The sequence below is a fragment of the Marmota monax genome, unplaced genomic scaffold (assembly GCF_021218885.2).
Source record: "Marmota monax isolate L192 unplaced genomic scaffold, Marmota_monax_Labrador192_F-V1.1 WCK01_AAM20220418_F8-fsc00197, whole genome shotgun sequence".
In the NCBI taxonomy this organism is placed as follows: domain Eukaryota; kingdom Metazoa; phylum Chordata; class Mammalia; order Rodentia; family Sciuridae; genus Marmota; species Marmota monax.
In genome coordinates this window covers 1,066,236-1,087,464 of record NW_026694815.1, presented here as the reverse complement: position 1 = coordinate 1,087,464, position 21,229 = coordinate 1,066,236, and the positions used below count along the sequence as shown (strand labels likewise).

The 21,229-nt window shown below is 32.8% G+C and overlaps 1 protein-coding gene across 3 annotated transcripts in view; it reads right to left on the bottom strand.

Moving 5' to 3' along the window:
- Positions 1-17,258: 17,258 nt before the first annotated feature.
- Positions 17,259-21,229, bottom strand: part of Tusc3 (tumor suppressor candidate 3) — a 326,107-nt gene continuing 322,136 nt past the window's right edge. The window contains exon 11 of one of the 3 annotated variants that reach the window (XM_058573135.1): positions 17,259-17,399. In XM_058573135.1, coding sequence (XP_058429118.1) covers positions 17,363-17,399 — 37 coding nt within the window. In that variant the 3' untranslated portion in view covers positions 17,259-17,362. The remainder of the gene's footprint in view (positions 17,400-21,229) is intronic. The other 2 variants (XM_058573132.1, XM_058573134.1) reach the window with 2 other exon arrangements.

Here is a 21,229-nt window from a genome sequence, read left to right as displayed (position 1 = left end):
AATTAAATTTTATCATAGGTACGTATGTATAGGAAAAACATATTGTGTATAGATTTCTAATTTTAAGCATCTACTGAAGATTTTGAAATGTATCCCTCACAAAAAAGGGACTTTCTTATATACTGTTTGTTTTCCTACATCATAAATCTGCACAGAGATGAGTCAATTTTCAGTCTATATCCATATTCTGGAAACAGCTACCACATAAGGGGAAATGGCATAAGTAGACTTGTGAGGTTTTAAACATTTACTATCCATTTATTTTTCTTAAAAAGAATTTTTTTTCAAAATAATTCATGAAAATATCAATAATAATGAGAAATAACTCATGAATATCCATGATATTAGAAGAAAGACATGATTTAAACAAAATAGTTTAAGATTTGAACACCACAAAAAATTAAAAATTTAAGTCATATTGTCATACAACTAATGTCTTATGGAATTGGATTAAAGTATTAAGGAAAAAACAGAGAAGATAAAAAATATAAACAAAATAAATAATAAACTGGATCTTAAAATATATTATTTAAATGAAAACTGAGAAATAGAGGAGAAATGAAAAAAGGAAGATTGCTGAATTTCCCATCCATCATAGGGAGTATTGATATGTTCTGCTTTAGCCTTAGAGTTGAAATAAAAATAAAGCAAAAAAGCAAAGGTTAGGAGACTAATACCATGTTTTTATAATTATTTCTAGTTGCATTTTTTACCTTCAGTATTTTACTATTTTTAGAAATGTTATGGGTCTTTCCCGCTAGCTACTTGTACAAAAGGCTTATTTAATTTCTTTAAGAATGAATGCCATTGGGGCTGGGGATGTGGCTCAAGCGGTAGGTAGCATGCTCGCCTGGCATGCGTGCGGCCCGGGTTCAATCCTCAGCACCACATACAAACAAAGATGTTGTGTCTGCCGAAAACTACAAAATAAATATTAAAAATTCTCTGTCTTTAAAAAAAAAAACAAAAAATAAAAAAAAGAATGAATGCCATTCATTCTTTAATAACCAAAAACATTAAGAGCTAGAAAATAAGCTTTTACTATATAGTTTGACATTCTCATACTCATTAGTCCCTCTCTTTAATATCATTTTTATTTAATAATTAGAAACAGAAAAGCAATTCTTGATTTTTAAGAAGCACAAATAATATAGAAGCTTCTAAAACAAAATTCCTGGAATATTTCTTCCTTTTCAATGTCACCATTACTTGTGATCTGGTGGGTATCAATCCATAATACTCTTTGCTTATACACACACACACACACACACACACCCTGCACACACATATGTATATATATTTTCCAAAATTTAAGTCATAACACATTTATTGATTTATATTAATTTTTTATTAACAGGCATCAAGTTTTTTCACTCCCTTATGCCATATTTTAACAAATCACTACAAAGCAACTCTTTTTATATATAATATATATTTAATTATTATACATAATATATACATTCTGTATATCATAATTTATTGAGCCATTTTATAATAAAAAACATGAGGTTTTCTAGGTTTTAATTATTCTTAATTTCTGAATTATCTGTAAATTGCAGATTTAAATTCTTGTGTCTGGAGGGCTTTGGATTAGTTTTTTTGTTTGTTTTGTGGTACTGGGGACTGAACCCAAGGGTACTCTACTACTGAGCTACATCAACAGCCCTTTTTATTTTTTATTCAGATATAGAGTCTCACTAAGTTGCTGAGGCTAGTCTTGAACTTAAGATCCTCTCATCTCAGCCTCCCAAGTTGCTGAGATTAAAGACATACACTACCATGCCTGGCATTATTAGGAGGATATTTTAAATTTTAACGATATAATATTTTTCCAACATTCGGAAAGTTTACACATCACTTTGTTTTGTTGTTGTTGCTATTTTCTAATTTGGTCTTGAGGTCTGTGTGAGAGTGGCTATAAATTCTAGCCCTGAACTTCTGGGTCTTCAGGGACTTTGGTGATGGATGTTTACAATGCACCTCTCACAGATGCTTCTTTATCCTGGCCTCTGGCCTAATTCCTAAGTATTGGACCAGTAACCAGGTATCCTAACAGAAAATGTACTTGTACAGGCAGAAAACTTTGCAGCTCTTATATGACCTGTGTTACTTATTCCTGCCAAGATAGTCACTGTCTAGAGAGAGCTGACTGGGAAAGGAACTCCAACCAAGGAAGACTGGGTGTCAATTAAATGAAACACAGAGGTAGCAACTCAATCATACATAAGACAACAGAAGCAAGGTATTGCTTACAGATTCCAGGAATTAGAGGGCAGTGCACTTCGCAGGGCCGCCTGAAAGGTAACAGACTACCAGGATACATGTCCTCAATGAGCTGGTGGAGAACAAAAAGAGAAATGAGAAAGAGGAACAGGGGAGATACAGAGAGTGAGGCAATGAGGGGGAAGGGGAGTCAAGGTCTTTATTTTGGTCCATGGTATTACCCAAGCAGGTTTGCAGTGGGGAGTTCTCATAGGTGTACTGAGTTCCACAGAGTCATGCACTGATTACTACACTCTATTTCCACAGTCCCTGCAGAATGTGGGGGTCATTGAGACAAATCAAGTAGGCTCTATCTAGCTATCCCGTAGGAAGGTGGATATCAAGGAGACAGACAACTGGTTTGACTACATGGAGGAACTGAGAGGAGGCAGAAAACTGGAAAGTGCCAACGTGACTAAACCCTTCTTCTGGTATGAGCAAGTTAAAGCCATATTCAACATGAATGGATGCCGAGGCAACACAAAATTATAAGATTTCACTATACCTGGTTTATAGTGCACAAAATTCAACATATTTTTAATATCAGATTTATGTTTTATTTTTATGCAATTCCATCTATTCAAAGACTGAGGAGTTATTCAGCAAATGCTCATTTCATATTTTATTGATGATTTGTTTTTTAATACATAAGAATTTTTGACTGATTTTTATTATGTATAGCACATTTTACTGACAGCAACGTGTCTCTTTTACACAGCTTCTGGTTATAAATTCATTTCTTTTAAATTTATTTCTTTTAATTGTAGTTATACACAATACCTTTATTGAATTTATTTATTTTTATGTGGTGCTGAGGATCAAACCCACCACCTCACACGTGCTAAGCAAGCACTCTACACCTGAGTCACAAGTCAAGCCTCTCTAAACTCATTTTTAATCTGTAATTTTTGCCAACCCTATTCAGTTTACTGTGTATTTTCCTATTATATATTTACCTATACCCTTCCTTTAAACCTTTACTTCAATAGTATTACTTTAAACAATATAGAGTTGAACTTATTTGACAACGTCTGAGAATCTGTCATATATTAAACAATCCATGTGGATTATTATTACTGAAATGTTCAGTCCAACATTTTTAACATTTGCACTGACTCAACTGCTTCCTTTTTCTTGTTTTCCAGTATAATGACGAAATAGGTTTACGTTCTTCTATAGAATATTCACATTGGCTAAATGGAGAGATATCCTTCATTTGGATGGATGATAAAAATATTTAATAGCATATATATGGTAGCACTCTTCTGATTAATTTATAAATAATATGTGATTTTAGCACAAATCTCAATGAGATAATTTTGATGAAATGGATTTCAATATATATATATATTTTTTAATTTTCTCCATAAAAATATACAAGTACTGCAAAGAAAACTTTGAACTAGGAAAAGGTGTTTTACTAAATATAAGTTAAAATTTATTATACCTAATTTCTTACAAATGTGTTAAACACATTATTTTTTATTGCTCAAAAATATTTTATTATATTGATATTCCACACCTACTTATCCATTATCAATTAATGGATTTTAAGTATTTACAATCTTGGCTATAATGAATAATGTTGTGATGAACATTCATGTACATGTTTCTATGTAGTAATATATGTTTAATTTTCAATGAAATTGGTTATATGCCTTGACATGAAATTGCTGGGTTCTATGGTCAACATTTTGAGAAATGGCCAAACTGTTTCCAAAAAAAGATATACCAATTTAGAATCTCAGCAGTAATGTATAAGTGTTTCAATTTCTCCCATTTCTTACCAACACTTTTTAACATCTTTCTTATTCTAGTCACCTGAGTAAATTTGATGTGGTATACACTGTGGGTTTGATATGAATTTACCTAGTCATTCATTAGAAAAATTAGATGTTTCCCATCTTTTCATATGATTTTTGTCCATTTACATATATTTTTGGAGGACTATCTATTCACATTATCTGCCCACTTTTAGGTGGGTTATGTTTCTATTATTGAGTTGTTAGAGATTTTTATATATTCTGGACATGAATTATTCATCAGATATATGATTTGTAATTATTTTATCACATTCCGTGGGTTATGCTTTCACATGGAGGCTTAAAGTTTTAAAAACTTTTTTAGTCCAACTATTTGAACTTTTGTTACATGTGTCTTTGGTGTTATATCTAAGAAACCATTGCCTATTTAAAGGCAGAAGAGAGTTAGTCCTAAATTTTCTTTACAGAGTTTCATAATTCAATTTCTTACATTTCTAAAATTATATAGACAGGTCTTTCCATTTAGCCACTATAAAAAGTTTAAAACTATGGTAAAAAGAAAACTTCCCTCTTTGTTATACTGAAAAGCACAAAGTCACTTTAGGTATTCTAATAATCCATCAAGAATTATATTATGCAAAATCTTAGTAGTCCCCACTGATGACTTATTTTTTCTTCTTCTTATAACCATGAATGTGAGAAAATAAAATCCAGCTTTCATTGAGTTGAAAATACATCTGATTATTAAAATGTAAACACAACACAGAAAACATCCTTAAAGAAAAGTTTCATGAAAGATGTTCTGTTTCTTTTTGAGTCGGTTTTGATCGTGTGAGTCTTTGTCTAGACATTTTAGTCAAAGAAAGGAGATGGATTTAGTTTCCTAGAAGATAATGTTCACAAAGAATTATGGAGAAATTCAGCTGGATTTTGTTGTTTTCTTGAATGTAACCAGCCAGTGTTTTGTTGGACCAGGGTTCATATATTTTCCTTTCTTCCTCTAGGTATACTCATTCTTTTCATTTTTAATACAATATCATCACTTGAATTAACAGCATACATTAATAGTGCCCAAATAGATCCAAGGCTCAGAACTTCTGCCAGTGTTTAATCAGATGTTGAATTGCTAATGTGGCACAAACACTATCATGTGTAGATATTCCATACCTACCTACCATGCTTGAAACTGGAGTCCTGAGCTTCCCTCTGTTATTTCATTTTTGGATATTTTGTTGCATGTTATGTAGAAATGTAATTAATTTTTGTATACTGATTGTATACCAGAAACTTTGATGAATTCATTTGTTATGCTTTTCTCTTTGTACAAGATTATATCATCTGTGAATAGAGATACTTCAACTTCTTCCCTCTCAATCAAAGTGACTTACTTATTTTTCTTTTCTAATTGCCTGACTACAGCTTTGAGTACAATGTTACATTTAAGTGATGAGAGATAACATCCATATATTACTTCTGATCTTAAAAGACAATCATTCATTTGTTTAACATGAAGCTTGATGTTAACTGTGAGTTTTTCACATATACACATTTCAGATTTTAAAATTTCCCTTCAATTGCTAGTTGGTTGAATACTCTTACCATTAAACAGTGGTAAATTTAGGGAAACGATGTTTTCTTGTGTCTACAGGGGTGATGATGTGTTTTCTTTATCCTGTCAATAAGGTGTAATAAAAAAGGTTGATTTTCATATATTTAACTAATCTTTTATTCTTGGAATGAAGCTCAATTAGTCATGTCCTATAATACTTCTTATAGATTGCTGGATATGTTTGCTAGTATTTTCTTCAGTATTTTTACCCTTATGATAGCAGGCATTGGCTTGTAGTTTTATTTGTCTGTGATTTCTTTGCTGGTTTTGCATAAAGAAATATTGTCCTTATAGTATGAGAAAACAGGAATTGGAAGAGTTTATGAAGGATTGATGTTAATACTTCTTCAAATATTTGATAAAATTCTCCACTGAAGCCATATGTGTATGGGCTATTCTTTGTAAGAAGTTTGTCATAACTAATTCATTATGTAATTGTATTAGGTTTTTTGAGATTTTCTCTCTTCTTGAATTAGTCTTGAGGGTGTGAGACTTTCTAGATATTTTTTCATTTTACTTAGACAATCTAATTTAAGGGATACAGTAGTTTATAGTATTCTCTTACACAATTTTATTTTTGTTAAGTCAATAATTATACCCCTTCTCACTCCTGATTTTAATGTTTGAGTACTATTTCCTTTGTTCTTTGTTAACTTCTAAAGTGCTGAAGTTTTGTCCATTTTCTTAATCTTTTTGAAGAACTAACCTTTTATTTATTCAAATTTTCTATTGCCTTTCTGTCATATATTTATTATTTCCCCCTCTTTCTCTAGTTATTATTTTCATGTTTCTGTTGCTTTGGATCTGGTTTGTTTTTATTTTTCTGGTAGTTTAAATAAATCATTAGGTAATTAAACTAAGGATTTAAAAATATTTGGATTTACACATGTAAATTTTCTTCTAAATACTAATTCTGCTAGATCCCATTAGTTTTGGCATATTTTGTTTCATATTTTTTTCCAAAAGATTTTCTAATTTACCTTGTGATTTCTTCTCGATCATGGTATTAATTAGTGTCATATTGTTTAGTTTCCATGTATTTGTAAATTTACCATTTTTTTCTTCTCTTATTGATTTCTAATTTAATTCCATTGTGTTCAGAGAGCCTACTTGACATCGTTTCACTTATTTTAAATTTATCAAAACTTGCTTTTGGGCCTAACAGCCTGTCTAGCAGAATGTTCCATATGCTCTTGAGTTTATTCTATTGGTTTTTTAGTAGGGTCCTATAAACATCTATCATCTGTAGTTGATTTATAGTATTGTTTTTCAATGTTGATTTTCTTCTAGTTTGTCTCTCTCTTGTTGAAAGTGGTTAGAGTCACCAATAATTATTGTTAAGTTGTCTATACAACCCTTGATTCCTGTCATCTTTGATTGTATTTTAGAGTTGTGTTATTGGAGGCATATATTTTTAGCATTTTTATGTCTTTGTGATGGATTAACTTATCAGATAATATCCTGTTTCCAAGAATAATTTTTGTCTAACAACTGTTTTTACTGCTATTAGTGTAGCTACTCCTTTCAGCTTATGTTTATATCTTATTATTTTCAAACTATTTTTTCTAAAGTGTATCTCTTATAGACTGTAGATGGTGACTTCATGGTTTTTATCTATTCTGCAAATCAGTGCCTTTTGATTGGAGTAATTATTCAACTTATACTTAATATAATTACTGATAAAATAAGATTTCCATCTGCTCTGTTACTGTTAGTTTTCTATCTCTTTGTCTTTTTGTTCCTCTATTCTCAGTTAATGCCTGTCAAATATTTTTAGAAAAATATTTTAATTCTCTTCTTTTACTGGAGATTTTTGAGTTATCATCTTAGTTCTTGATCTGGTGATTCCTAGTGATGTCTTAATTTAAGAGAATCTCTTTCATATTGTAAATTCATTTTAATAGTATATGAAAATTTATTCCTTGATAGTTCCATTTCCCCCTTTTTTTGTGCAATTATAGTCATACCTATTTTATTTTTATACATTACAAGTTTAATAAGACAGTTTTATAATTATTTATGCATGTAGTTGTCACTTAAAAGGAGAATGAAAGAATTTAAAATACAGTTACCTGTTTCTATTTACCTATGTACTCAACTTACCATCTTACTCTTTATTTATATAGATTTAAGTTACTGTCTATGATCCTTTTATATTAGCATTAAGGACTCCCTTTATACTTTTCCAGCACATTCTGCAGGGGACAAATCCTAAAAGTTTTTGTTTATCTGGGAATATAGATATTTCTTTTATTTGGGAAGGGTAGTCTTGTCTGGCATAGAATTCACAGTTAACAGTCTTTTTTTAATCACTTTGAATATAGCATCACATTTTGGCTTCCACAGTTGATAAGCAGATAAATATTACTGGGAATCCCTTTTATACAAAGTCCCTTTTCTCTTAGTGATTTTGTGATTATATCTTTGTCTTTCCACAGTATGACTATGGATCTACTTGTTTATATCTTTTATTTTATCCTAAATGGAGTACACTAAGCTTCTTGAATGTGTAGATTAGAGATTCTCATCAAATTTGAGGAGTTTAGAACAATTCAAATATTTCATCTGTCCCTTTCTATTCTCTCTTAGTTGAACTCCACTATATATATCAGTACATTTAATATCAATATGCAGGTCTCTATGGTTCTGCTAATTTTTCTTCTTTTTTATTTCTTTTCTCAGATGGGATAGTTTTAACCGAGGTACAAGTTAGCTTAATCTTTCTTCCACTGGTTCATATTTGATCTTGAGCCCTGTATTTGCAGTCTAAGACGGATGCTGGAAGTATCATAAACTATGTGATTTAAATAATTTATTGTCTCACAATTCTAGGGGCTAGAAGCCTGAGACTAAGATGTCAGCAGAGTGGATTGTTTCTTCAGAGGTCTTTTTTAAAATTTTATTTTATTTTTTATTAGTTGCTCAAGACAATACAATGATCTTGACATATCATACATTTGATTCAAATAGGGTATGAATTCTCATTTTTCCACGAGTACAGATTGCAGGATCACATTGGTTATACATCCATGTGCATACCTACAGCAATCCTAGTGTCAGTTGTATTCTGCTGCCCTTCCTATCCTCCCTCCCCTCCCCTCCCCTCCCATCACTATTCTCTACCCATTCTACTGTGACAGTTATCTCTCTCTCTCTCTCTTAGGGAAATTCTGTTGTATGCCTCTCTTCTCTTCTGGTGGTTTGTTGGCAGTATTTGCTGTTCCTTGGCTTGTAGACATATCATCCTGCTCTCTGCCTTGATGTTCTCATGGGTTTTTCTATGAGTATATCCCTACCTCCAAATATCACCCTTCTACACAGATATCAGTTGGATAGGATTATGCCTAATGACTTTTTAAACTTGGTAACCTCTAAATATTCTTTCTCTGAATAGGGTCACATTCTGAAGTACTAGGGGTCAGAACAACATTGTATAAATGATGGAGCACAATTTAACACATAACAAAATACTCTCATGGTTTTCTTTCTCATTTCAATTATACTTTTCAACTGTGTAATTCCTCTGTGGTTTTATATTATTTATGTTTCTTTATGTTCTCTACCTGGTGAGCTACCGTGCTTCTATTTTTCTTAAGTTTGTAGACCTGGTTTAGTTTAGATTTCTGAATAAATGATAGATTTTTTAAAAGCTTTTGTCCAATAAATCCAATGTCTATGATTGCTCAAGGAAAGTCTCTATTGGCTTTTTTTACTGTGTATGTGCCATAGTTTCCTGGTGTGTTTCATAATCTTTGGCTTAGAACTGGAAATTTAAAATAATGTATTATGTCAGCTCTAAAAATCAGATTCCTCATACCTCTACACTATGTTTTGTTATTATTGCTGATTTTTGTGTAGTGATTTTCCTGAAATAAATCTATAAAGTCTGCATTTTCTCACATATAACCTCAGCAGTTTCTGATCAGTTAGCTTAGTGTGTAACAAATCATCAGAGAGAGATTTATTTAAGTGACTTGAACCAATAAATACTCAGGCTTTGCCAAGGGTGTGTGTGTGTGTGTGTGTGTGTGTGTGTTGAAGCATGCTTCCAATGCTTCTTCAGGAGGTTTATGACTCTGGTTTGCTCTTTCTTCCTGCTGCCAGATCATTAAGACAACTTTCCCACTTTTCCTTGGAATTCACATACCCCTGCATATGTTCTTGGCCTTCAATATTCTTAGCAATTTGTCAGAACTTTTCAAACTCCCTATGAACATCTCATTCCTTAGGATTCCTTTTAAAGATTTTGTTCAGTCCCTTATTAGTTCCACCTAGCATTGCTGCCTTAGGCAACTATGCTATTAAGCAATTGTCACTGGTATTTTCTAATAAATGTCCCTAGGATATGGCTGATCACATAGAGAAAGCTCTGAGTCAGGTCAAATAAAGGGTGTGAGATTTTCAGAATGCTTCCAGGCAGGGAAGTAACAAAAGAGTAACAAATTTGTTGAAATGAACTTTTTGGGGATGGGGGAGGCTCCAAACCTGTTCTGTTCTATCCTGTGGCTGCTTCGCTACTAGTCTCCACACCACCATGTTCCTATGACTGTTGTTTTTAAAAGCTGCTGCAGAGTATAGAATATATAAATGGGAATAGAGCAGGTTAAAATGCTATGTTCTTACTGACATTCATCATCTTTTCTTAAATAAATGCTCCAAGATTTGTTGCAAACTTTTGGGTTGTTTCCAAAGTTCTGAGAAAATTGTTTTTCACAATTATTGTAGAGTTCTGGAAGCACTTATTCTTTAATTCCGAAAGTGCTTCAAACACAGCTATTTTTTAAAGGAACTACCCTATATCATCATTCTATAATAATTTCGGAATCAATTTAAGCTATTGTGTGTGTGTGTGTGTGTGTAATTATAAATTCTCAAGTGTTTAGATATGGCTTAGTTTTATACACACAAACACACACACATATATACACACATATATATTTGTAATTCTATGAGTTACTTTATTCTTAATTCGTTTTTTGTTTATATCAGTTATTGAATTAAAAATCCATACGTACCTATTTAAATACATGGAAGAGAATGAACCCTATATATATTGTATTACAAGTGTTTCTGCCCTTAGAGAGACAAGTGCCATATTGTTAGACAAAGTAAGAAGTATTTTACAGGGTTTTATTGTATAGATTTGCTATGTTATGGAATGACAGTACTAAAGTCGTATATTACATGTATCTGTTTAGAATGATTATGATATTTTTTAAGTAACCAAAATCATTTACCTGATCCAACTAGTGAAAATAAAGAAAACTTCATATTGGGATTGTGATGTTGGCTTCTTCTATATGCATTCTGTCGGCCACTCTTTCCTTCCCTGCCCCTTTTATTATATGTACATGTCCCTTTTTACTTCTAAATCCTGAACTTCTTTGATGGTAAGGAATGTGTACCTAACACCTAGTTTAGATCTTTGTCATCTAAGTGTATCCACAAATACATTTATGTACACATACTTCCTTGAGTCTGAGGAAATAGATGTGCCAACTGGAGTTCTTGTAATGATTTCATAGTGAATATTCCCTGTGGCCATACCATGAAGCTAGAACTTAAAGAGTTAGGTGAAACTGAGGGAATACTACTAGTTCACTGAAAAAAAAAACTTCAATTCAGAAATGAATTAGAAAACAAAATGGCATTAAGGAAATAAAAATAAGAAAGATTCTTACTATGTCTAGATTTTAATTTCACTGCTTAGAACCCACTTGAGTGATTTTTATGTCTTTCATTATCACTCAGTTCTCTCAGATCTTTAATCAAGTGATGTTATCAAAATTACTTTTAATATATAAAAGAAGACACATATATAATTGAAAATTGTCAACACACTTGTATAGAATGTACAACTACTTTGACTTAAAAACAGCGATAGGCAAGTTTTAATTGGTAAATCAACTTGGAGTTCAATGTTGGTTTCTAAAATTCTATTCATAGTCTACACATGGAACAAAAACACTGTATAGAATAAAATTATACAGTTAAAATTACATTCCAAATTCATCATGATTTACTAGTAAGAAAACTGAAGCTTTTAACAACATTGTCCCGAGTTTCGGAATTTATAGAGGCTTGTGTCTGCATTCTATTTTTAGCGTTAAATAATGTGCATTTAATTCATAATAAGTACCTAATTATTGCCTCTATTACTTTATGTTCTTTCATGAAGCAAATTGATTTCTTTTGCCTTAACAACATAAGTTATTATGTTGAAAATATCATGAAGATATTAACTATTATGGGTATTCTAACAAACTTCAAGTTAGATATGTGCTTTTCAGATAGTTTTATAGCTTTGTGCAATTGACTAAACCTCTTCAAGTCTCAGTTCACTAATCTAAAAAATGGAAGGGATACACAAGAGGATTTCAAATACGCTGAAAATCTGTGTCATGGTTCTCTTGGTTGCATATCACAGAAAACCACATCAATCTACTTTAAACAAACAGAAAACACTTTGTCAAAAATATACTGTAGTGTATCATGAAATAAAATAAAATGTTGAAATGCAGGACTCAGAAAGGGTAGGAACCAGTTAGTTCTGGAATGGCAGGGTCAGAAATCTATATTTCATTGTACTGCTGTTAACATGACTCCTCATACTGAACCTATGCACCTTTAGTTTCAGACTCTCTTGAAAAAGAATCTGATCTGCTCATCTTGTGTCTCCCTCATTTCTAAAGAATATATCTGAGAGCTTAGTATTGATATAGCACAAACATAACTGCCTGTGTCTACTGCTATACCTACTCCTATTAGGGGAGGTGAGGTATATTCTCCAGAGAAGTGTTGTGTTTAATGTCTCACCCTGGAAAGCTATCTTCTGTAGTGCACTTCTTGAATATTCAAAACAGATAGGCTTTTCTCTCTATCTGACTCCAAACTTATTTACTATGATGCACACATCTTGCCAGTAAAATGCAATGAGACATCATTGCCTTTTGGAAGAATTATCATTGAAGAATATCTCCTGGAGTCCATAATTTCTAGGTGATATTCATTTTCAGAACCTAATTTCATGTCAGGTTCTCTATTATGTTGTTGTCTATGAACAAAATAATTTAAACAGAAGAGGAATGAAACAAATGTACAATGTATTTGTGAAGCAAGTCCCTTTTTTCTTCTGTAATCAATTTAATTACTTCTTCAAGTAATAAAGACAAATACAATGTTATCCACAAAGAGTTTTTACAGAATTTGACACCTGAAGTTTTCATAAAATTCTGAGAAATGTGCATTTACCTTGTTTATTAACTTCTTAAAAATAGAACACATAGTGTAGTCTCAGAATATATCAATATTAGCGCACAAGAAAATAAAATACACCTTAAAATAAACTGTTTCCCTGATTCTTTTCACCTCTACCATACCATGTAGAATATTACAAATAGGTAGAAAGAAAAATAAACATTGATTGATAAGAAGCCAAGCAGTAACAACTGAGACTATTATCTGAAGAAAGTCAGTTGTTGATTTTTCATGAAAGCAAACCATCCCACTTGCAATTTCTTATGGTTAGATTCTTTGATTTTCTTTAAGTTAAAATCCAATTTTCCTTTTTATAACAATGTTATTATCAACATCATTAATATAAAACAATATTAGCAAACATATATTCTTCTAATATATAATACTGTCCATATTTAAATGCATTTCAAGGTTGAAATGATAGTCAACCAACCAATATTCTTTCCCAGTTATCTTCAATCTTCCTCACTTTTACAAATTGCTATCTAATGTTGTTCTATGACCCTTTGCAGAATGTCTTTTCAGAGTCTAAACTCTATGCCTCCTACACCAGTGGCTAGCATTGATTGAACACTGGATGTACATTGATAGCTTTAAAAAGTACTGATGCTGGCATTCCTGGAGTTTCTAGTTTAATATGGAGTGCAGTGTGGACATTGGAATTTTTATAGAGCATCAAAAGATTCTAATATAAATACAAGGAAAAGAATCTCTATGTAGGAAACAAAAAACTTGAAAAGTTGTTCTTTTTTTCCTTTTATTCACCCATTTTTGAAATAAGGGAGATATTAGGATTTTTACCCGTGAGCTACCAGGAATGTACCCAGAGTTTTCAGAGGAGTAGAGAGGGATGAGAAAAACAGTAAAAACTTCCTGTGAAAATGGTAAAAGGAGTGTCTCAAAGTACCTATGTTGAGCTTCACCCATATCAGGTCATATAGTGGATATCTGGGGCCATGAGATTCAGAGAAGCTTGTCCTACAGCCAGCATCCCTGCCCTGCCGCCTGCTCCCATCCATGTAGTATAAAGGAACTCTGTCTACAGTACAGAAAGGTGACCCTTTTGGCTGAGTCTTATCAATATTTCACTCAGTTGTCACCACCAATGACCCACTCCATTTCATGTCTGTCTTTGCTCTATTCTCTACCACCCTTTGAACTACTTGGCCATGTGTTTGCATAGCTACAGGAGACTGAAAGGTGATGTGCTTCAATTAATTTCTTATGCCATTTACTTATTTAGCCAGAGATTGGTGAAAACATAAGCATTAAAAGGGGGAAAAAAGGGGGAGAGAGGTAAAGAATATCTTCTGAGAGACCTGGGAGCTGATGGGGAAAGGTATTCTCCATGAATAAATGAAGCACACAGGAAGTTGCTGTTTTCTTTCATCAGATATTTTCATATCAGTGTGTGATTCACTGCATTATGTACCCAGACGCCATTATAGACTCAAAAAGGAGGCAAGCCCTTGATGACATTCTTGAGCTGTTGATCTTGCCCATTCTGGAGTCTCTCTACATTAGGATATTTTATAACGTGGAATGATTCCTTACGTTTAAGCCATTTTGAATTTGAATTTTTAATGATATACAAAGATATCTGAAATAGTAAAATTCATATTACAGATTACATTACAGAAAGTGTATTGACCTTAGCAATGAATTGAGTCTATCTTCTGCTTCTTGCTCACTGACGGATTTCCGTTTTCTCTTCAGTTACATATTTGCATTTTTTTACTTTATATTAAAATCAGAAAGTCGGAAAAGAATTCCAAGTAAAGTTCAGCCCAACACCTTATAATTCACAGTACTACACTTTATCTACTCAAAATGTTGGCCTAATCTTTTTAAATGTCCACAAAAGAAGCCTCCTAATAGTTTTTCCTATAGCATAGCATAGTCTCACCACTATTTAAACTTGACATTCAGTAAATAATTTTAATTATAAAACAAGAAAACACAAAAACAAAGAAATCAATCTTGCATAGTTCCCTTCTTCCCCAGAAGGCAATATTTTAACCATTCCAAATAGTAAAGGTTGTATTTCAAAGACTCTTAAAGATTGTTATGTACATGTGCAAATATGACACAGTGAATCCTCCTGTTATGTATAATTTTTGAATGCAAAAATTTTAAAAATAAATGCCAAAAATATTTCTTAAAAGAAGACAGTTCTACAATATCCCATGACTGCTAGCTGCTAGAAGGTCTTTTATCTTCCAAACAAACTTTAAATGATTTAACTTGGAAACAGTTTTACACACATGTGCCTTGGAAAGTAATACAAAACACACAAAGTGTTTTTTCTCGGCTGTGCTATTAGCTCTTAAACTTTCTAAAGCCTGTCAGTCTCTTGGGAAAATGTCATGTGAGAAGCTAATGGTTTGCATAGGATTTGACTAGAGTCTTCCTGCAGTTGTGCAGGACTCTCCATCTCCACAGAAAAACCAAAATAGCTCTAGTTGTGTCAGACTATTCAAAAAGTGAAGACTAGATTTAAGGGGGAAAAGATGCTGTTCCAAATCCTTTTGAAAATCTTTAAATGGGGCCAGTGGATGGGTCCTTAACAAACTTATCTTGAAAACAGTTCATAGCAAGGGCCCAACCATTTGTTGTCTTTAAAGTCTTAATGAGTGTGTCCCATTTTCAGTGAGATTATGAAACAGTGAAATGTGGTTGTTTGTGCTGTCAGAAGAGAACATTGGTAAACTTAGTCATCATTCCTTCTTTTAAAAACTTCCAACTGCTTATAAATGAAAAGAAGTCCAACATGTACCAAGTTCAAAAGAGGAAGGAGACCTTGCTAATAAAGCTCAGCTGCTGAAAAGTCTGGGGATGTGGCCTTGTATGTTCAAGGGAGGACAAGAAACAATGTTATCAAAAGCAGGGGATCATTTTTGAATAACGAAAATAACAAAATTTTAAATAAATATGTTGGGCTATTGTGAGGAATTCAAGTATAGAATAGCTCCAAGGGAAAAATTAATCATCCCAAATTCACAAATCTCCCACAAGTATTTTGTTGAATAAATACTTACTAAGAAGGAATCAAGAAAACAGGGAGATAAAATGGTGGTTAGGTCCCAAAGTTCTGCTGAAGGAAAGTACTTGACTTACTTCAAAACACTTAAAACTTAGTGAAATAAGACTAACTAAAGTAGTAATCCAGGCTCCACCCAGCTTATTTCTTCATAAAATTAAAAAAAAAATCAAATCCTTGGGGTTCGGTTAACTAGGGCTATGTAGGAAAGCTGAGATTTTCTTGAAATTGATGCTTTGGCTCCAAACCCATGTTTCAAACCCTCAAAACATTTGAAACTGGAAATAAACTGAAATTAAAGTTGCAACCCATCCCTACCCAATATAACTCCTGATATATTCAGAGATCTCACCCTACAGACCAATGCAACCTCCCGGAGAGGAGACAGACAGACAGACAGATATTGAGATAGACATAAATACACATATATATTTCAAATTTAATCTCAGCTGTTGTTTTTTCCATAGTATCCAGCATACAATAAACATTTTGAGATTTGTAAAGAAGCCAAATCAAGAACCAAAATCAAGAAACAGAAATTGCCAGTAGAAACAAGTCAAGAGATGAACTACACGATTGAATTAGCATAGGAAGTTTAACAAAAACTAACATAAATATATTAATGAGTATAGAGGAAAAGATCAAGAAGAAAATAGGTTAAAATGTCATTTTATATATAGAAATGGAAGTTTATTAAAAAAAAACCTAAATGATTATACAACTGAAATATACACTTTTTGAAATGAAAAACATATAGGCAGGTATAAAAGAAGATTAAACATAATACAAGAAATCATTAGTGAATCAAAGTGAACTACATAAACTGCATCAAGAGAAAAAACAATAGAGCATCAGAGATCTACAGGATAATATAAATAAAACAACATTGGAGTCATAAGAGATAAAGCATGGAATAAAAGAAATGGATGAGAGGCAATGATCGACTTTTTTTTATAAAAATTATACAGTATCCAAAAATCCCAAAAGCTCAGTGAATTGGGAGCAGGATAAATACAACAAAAACCACATTGAGGCATATAGACATCAGAGTTAACCTGTTCAAACAAAAAATCTTAAAGCGAAGAAAAAAACATTAAAAGCAACCAGAGAATAGTCGCATTACTAAATTCAGTTGAACAATATTAAGAATAAAAGTTGACTTCTTGAGGCTCATTAAAAACAATGAAAGCCAAAAACAACAGGGTGATATTTTTAGTGTACTTGGAAAAAAACTATCAAATCAGATTTAAATAGAAAAAAATATCAGATTTCTATAGTCAGCAAAAAAAATTATCAGATTTCTATAGTCAGCAAAATATTCTTCAGAACTAAAGCAAAATAAAAGCTGAGTGAATTTCTCACAGAAGGCTCGTAACACTGGAGGAAATTCTTCAGGCTGAAGGTAAATGGTCCCATACACAGTTTACATCTTCAGGAAGGAGCAGCAAGAACAGAAGCAGCAAATATGCTGAAAAATATAAATATATATAAATATTTTAAGGTGTTTTAAAAAAATTATTACTAACTGAAGCAAAATAGTAAAGGACAAAGTTCATAATGTATGTAAATATTAAATAGTGCAAACAATAGAAAGAAGTAAATAGAATTATACTGTAGTAAAGTATTTATAGTGGATTTTGATAAATTGAAGAGACATCTTAATCTCTAAAGACACCTCCAAAATGGGTGGGGATCAAGAGGCTATGGATAAGAATAGCTAAAAATCCAATAGAAAAGGAAAAAAAAAAAAGAAGAACAATGGGAACAACCTAGATGAGATGAACAGAAAACAAATAGCATAATGGCAGGCTTAAGTCCAAGCCCAGAAGTCTAAAATGGGAAATTGATGCCCACTTCAAGTTTGTATCAATACAGTGGTTTCTGCTATAAGATCAGTAATAAGAAGTCAGTGCGTTTCCACCTACATTTTCACAACAGTATTTCATTTTTATGGGTACATTTATAATTCTGTATTTCTTCTGCCAGCATCCCCTCCCCTCAGTGTTAGCTTTTCAGTAGAAAGACTGTCATCAATACAAGAGTCCGTTGGCTATTCTATACAGATTTCCAGATAAGTCACGTTGAGATCTTTAAATATCAGAGAATAAAAATGTAAGATTTTTATCTGCTCTAACCTTAAGTACAGAAAATATTTATTTTTACCATGGAAATGTTTCTGCGAATCAGGTCTGCAAAGCAGATCTGCAAATCAGGTCTGCAGGTTCTAGTTTAAAATTAAAGGTTATCTCCAAGAAAAAAGCATTAAAAATAGATGCTACATACATCTGTAAGAGGAACACATGCTACCAATTCTCCTCTGAGAGTTGAACAGAATGTGGAAAATAAATTCAGTAAGGATACACCATTTAATCCTGATATGCTAATATTTGTAAACATCATTAATAATTTATTATATTTATTCAGTATGAGCCTGATTATTCTATAGCAAAAAATTAGTCTATGTAAGTAACTATTAATCAAATGCCAAGTAGAACATAACAAAGGTTTCCTTCCTGGTAAATGTATGGTAATATAAAAAAATTAACTTTTCTGCCTTTTAGATATTGCTTGTTCATGTTGGATCATATGTGACCTAGAAATGAACTTTGGTGTCTTTTGTCCACTGGAATTTTGGAGGGAAGTTGCTTGAAAGGGTAGTTCACTCTAAACAGAATTGACAGTTACATATTTCAAAATGCTAATATACCAACTTGATTAAATGTGAATTAATAATTTTCATAAACATAAAGATAGCTCTTTAAGGAGAAGGTCATTGACGCTCTTATAAAACTAATGAGAGTACCAAAGGATATTCCGCAGTCTGGCTGCAGCAAAATAACTGGGGGGGGGGGGGGGGGGTGACGAACAACTTGTGTACATTGATACAGCAGGAGTGGGAGCCATTTATTGTAGGACAGGAGGGGTATATATACATTCCACACAGCTTATCTTAATTAACATAAACTAGATACAGCAGTCAACCAATAAGAAATCTCCACACTTAATGGCTTGCTGGCATTACTTCACAAACCACTCCCTCTGGCAAAATGCCAGGCGCCATCTTGACTTGTTTACAGACCCTAACAAGGATATAGGTTTAGCATTTGATGGATAGATAGTTCTCCACAAGACAACTGCTGTAATTGACATATATGGGGCTGACAGGTACAGAAGCTCATGCCTATAATCCCAAAGACTTGGGAGACTGAGGTAGGAGAATCTCAGGTTGGAGGCCAGCCTTAGCAACTTAGTTAGTCTGTCTCAAAAAAAAAAAAAAAAAACAAAAAAAAACTAAAATGACTGGGAATGTAGTTAAGTAGTAAAGGGCCCCTGGATTCAGTCCCCAGAACCAATAAAAATAATAATAATCCTAATGAAATATGGAGGCTTGTAAGCAGGGAAGAAGTGAGACCCAGTTTAGAGAACTCTTTTCTATGATTAACTAAACAAAAGCAACCCATATTAGGTTTATTATTTAGGTTTATTATGACAGTTTTAAAATAAGTGGATAATGATAATTTATAAAAGGCTCAAATGCCACTGCTTGAAAAAGCCTCTTATTACTATGTCCAGGTGGATTACTGAGACGTTCCTCGTGTCCACTGCTATGTTTCTCATTATAACAAGGGCAATTAAAGTAGTAAAATCAGAGCCGACCCTTATTAATACCATCCGTTCATATGTTTCAAAGCCTTTCTGTATGCTAGGTCTTGGGAATACAGAAGACAGACCTTGAGCTCAACAGGCTAACAGGTTATAAACCACTGTAGTGTGTAACACTGGTAACACACACCCAGCAGAATGCTATGGATATGTGTAATATATAGGATGGAGAGATCCATTTATCTGGATGAGGGGGAGAGCCCTGGAGAAAAACTTGACCTTCACAAAACTGTGTTTTATTCTTTTGTCTTGGCATCCAATTCTAGTCCTGTTCTAATGTTATCTCTTTCTGAAAGTCAAATTACCAGAAATATATCCTAGATACAATAAATCATACAATATCATGTTTTATGGTCATTGTCTAGATCTCTGGAGTTTTGAGATAATCTTTGTGGTTTATCCCAAAATTCTTATGCCAACAAATGCTATTTCTGGCTAACTCCTAAGCCCCCCAGATTTGACAGGTGTCATAATCACAAATCATCAAGGAAAGTTTTACATAAAGCTACTCAAATTTGAAAGAGTCAGAATATCTGATCAGAGCACTGCTCAGATGCAGGCCCAAATGTTCCTGTTTAAACAGAAGCAAGATTTTTTGTTTGTTTGTTTCTTAAGTATTAACTTTTACCACAGATACAAATTTCTCCTTACCATTGTAAAAACTAGACAGGACTAACCTAGATGGGAATTAACACAGATTAAATAAATGGAAGGGGCAAAATTAGAAATGAGAACAAGTAAGTCCGTTAAAAAGTTGCTTCTGAGGACTTTGGTGCCACATTGTCTCCATGGTAGCAGTAAATCCACGTGAAGAGACCAAGTCTACCTTGATTCTGTGAAATGCAATGATAAATAAACTGCATTGGTTGGTCTCACCCCAACTTTCTAAGTTTCCATGTACTTGTAAGGACGAAAGAAAGAGAGAGAGAGAGAGAGAGAGAGAGAGAGAGAGAGAGAGAGAGAAGAGAAACACTGGGTATACTTATTCCAACAGCCTACATTTTTCATAATAAATTCAAAAGACTTTTCATGAATATCGAAAAGTCATGGTATCTTCAGTATCTGATGCCAATACACCTTTGTGGGCTAATGAAGAATGATTTCTGCTGGATTCTGAGGTGATTCAGGTGAGCTTTGGAAAGATTAAGTACCACATCCAAAATTATATAGCTACTAAGTGACAAACCCACAAAATATTAGATTCCAAAGTCTGTGATTAGTTTCACTCTATTACACTCCCTCATTCACTACAGCAAACACTCTAAAGTCTATACTTAAGCTAGTTATCATAAACAACAGAATCACTAATGAGAATAAATATGTGTAGAGTTTTAAATAATCAGTTAATTTTCTGGTCAAAATGATGATTCATAGATTATCATGAAAGAGAAGTTGGTATTGTTTTAACTACCAACCCAGGAAAAACCACATAGTCACAGGTCACAAAGCATCCCCAGAAGTTAAAAATCTTGGATTCAGAAAGGTGGTTGAAAGGAAAATTTTGATCCAGGAGACAGTTTATTCCCAGGGAAGGACATTTGGTAAGAAGGATTGTTTCCATGTTGACTGATGAAACATACGTCAAAGTAGAAGAATGTGAACTTCTAGCACCTGGCTGGGCTTTGGCTCTTGGCT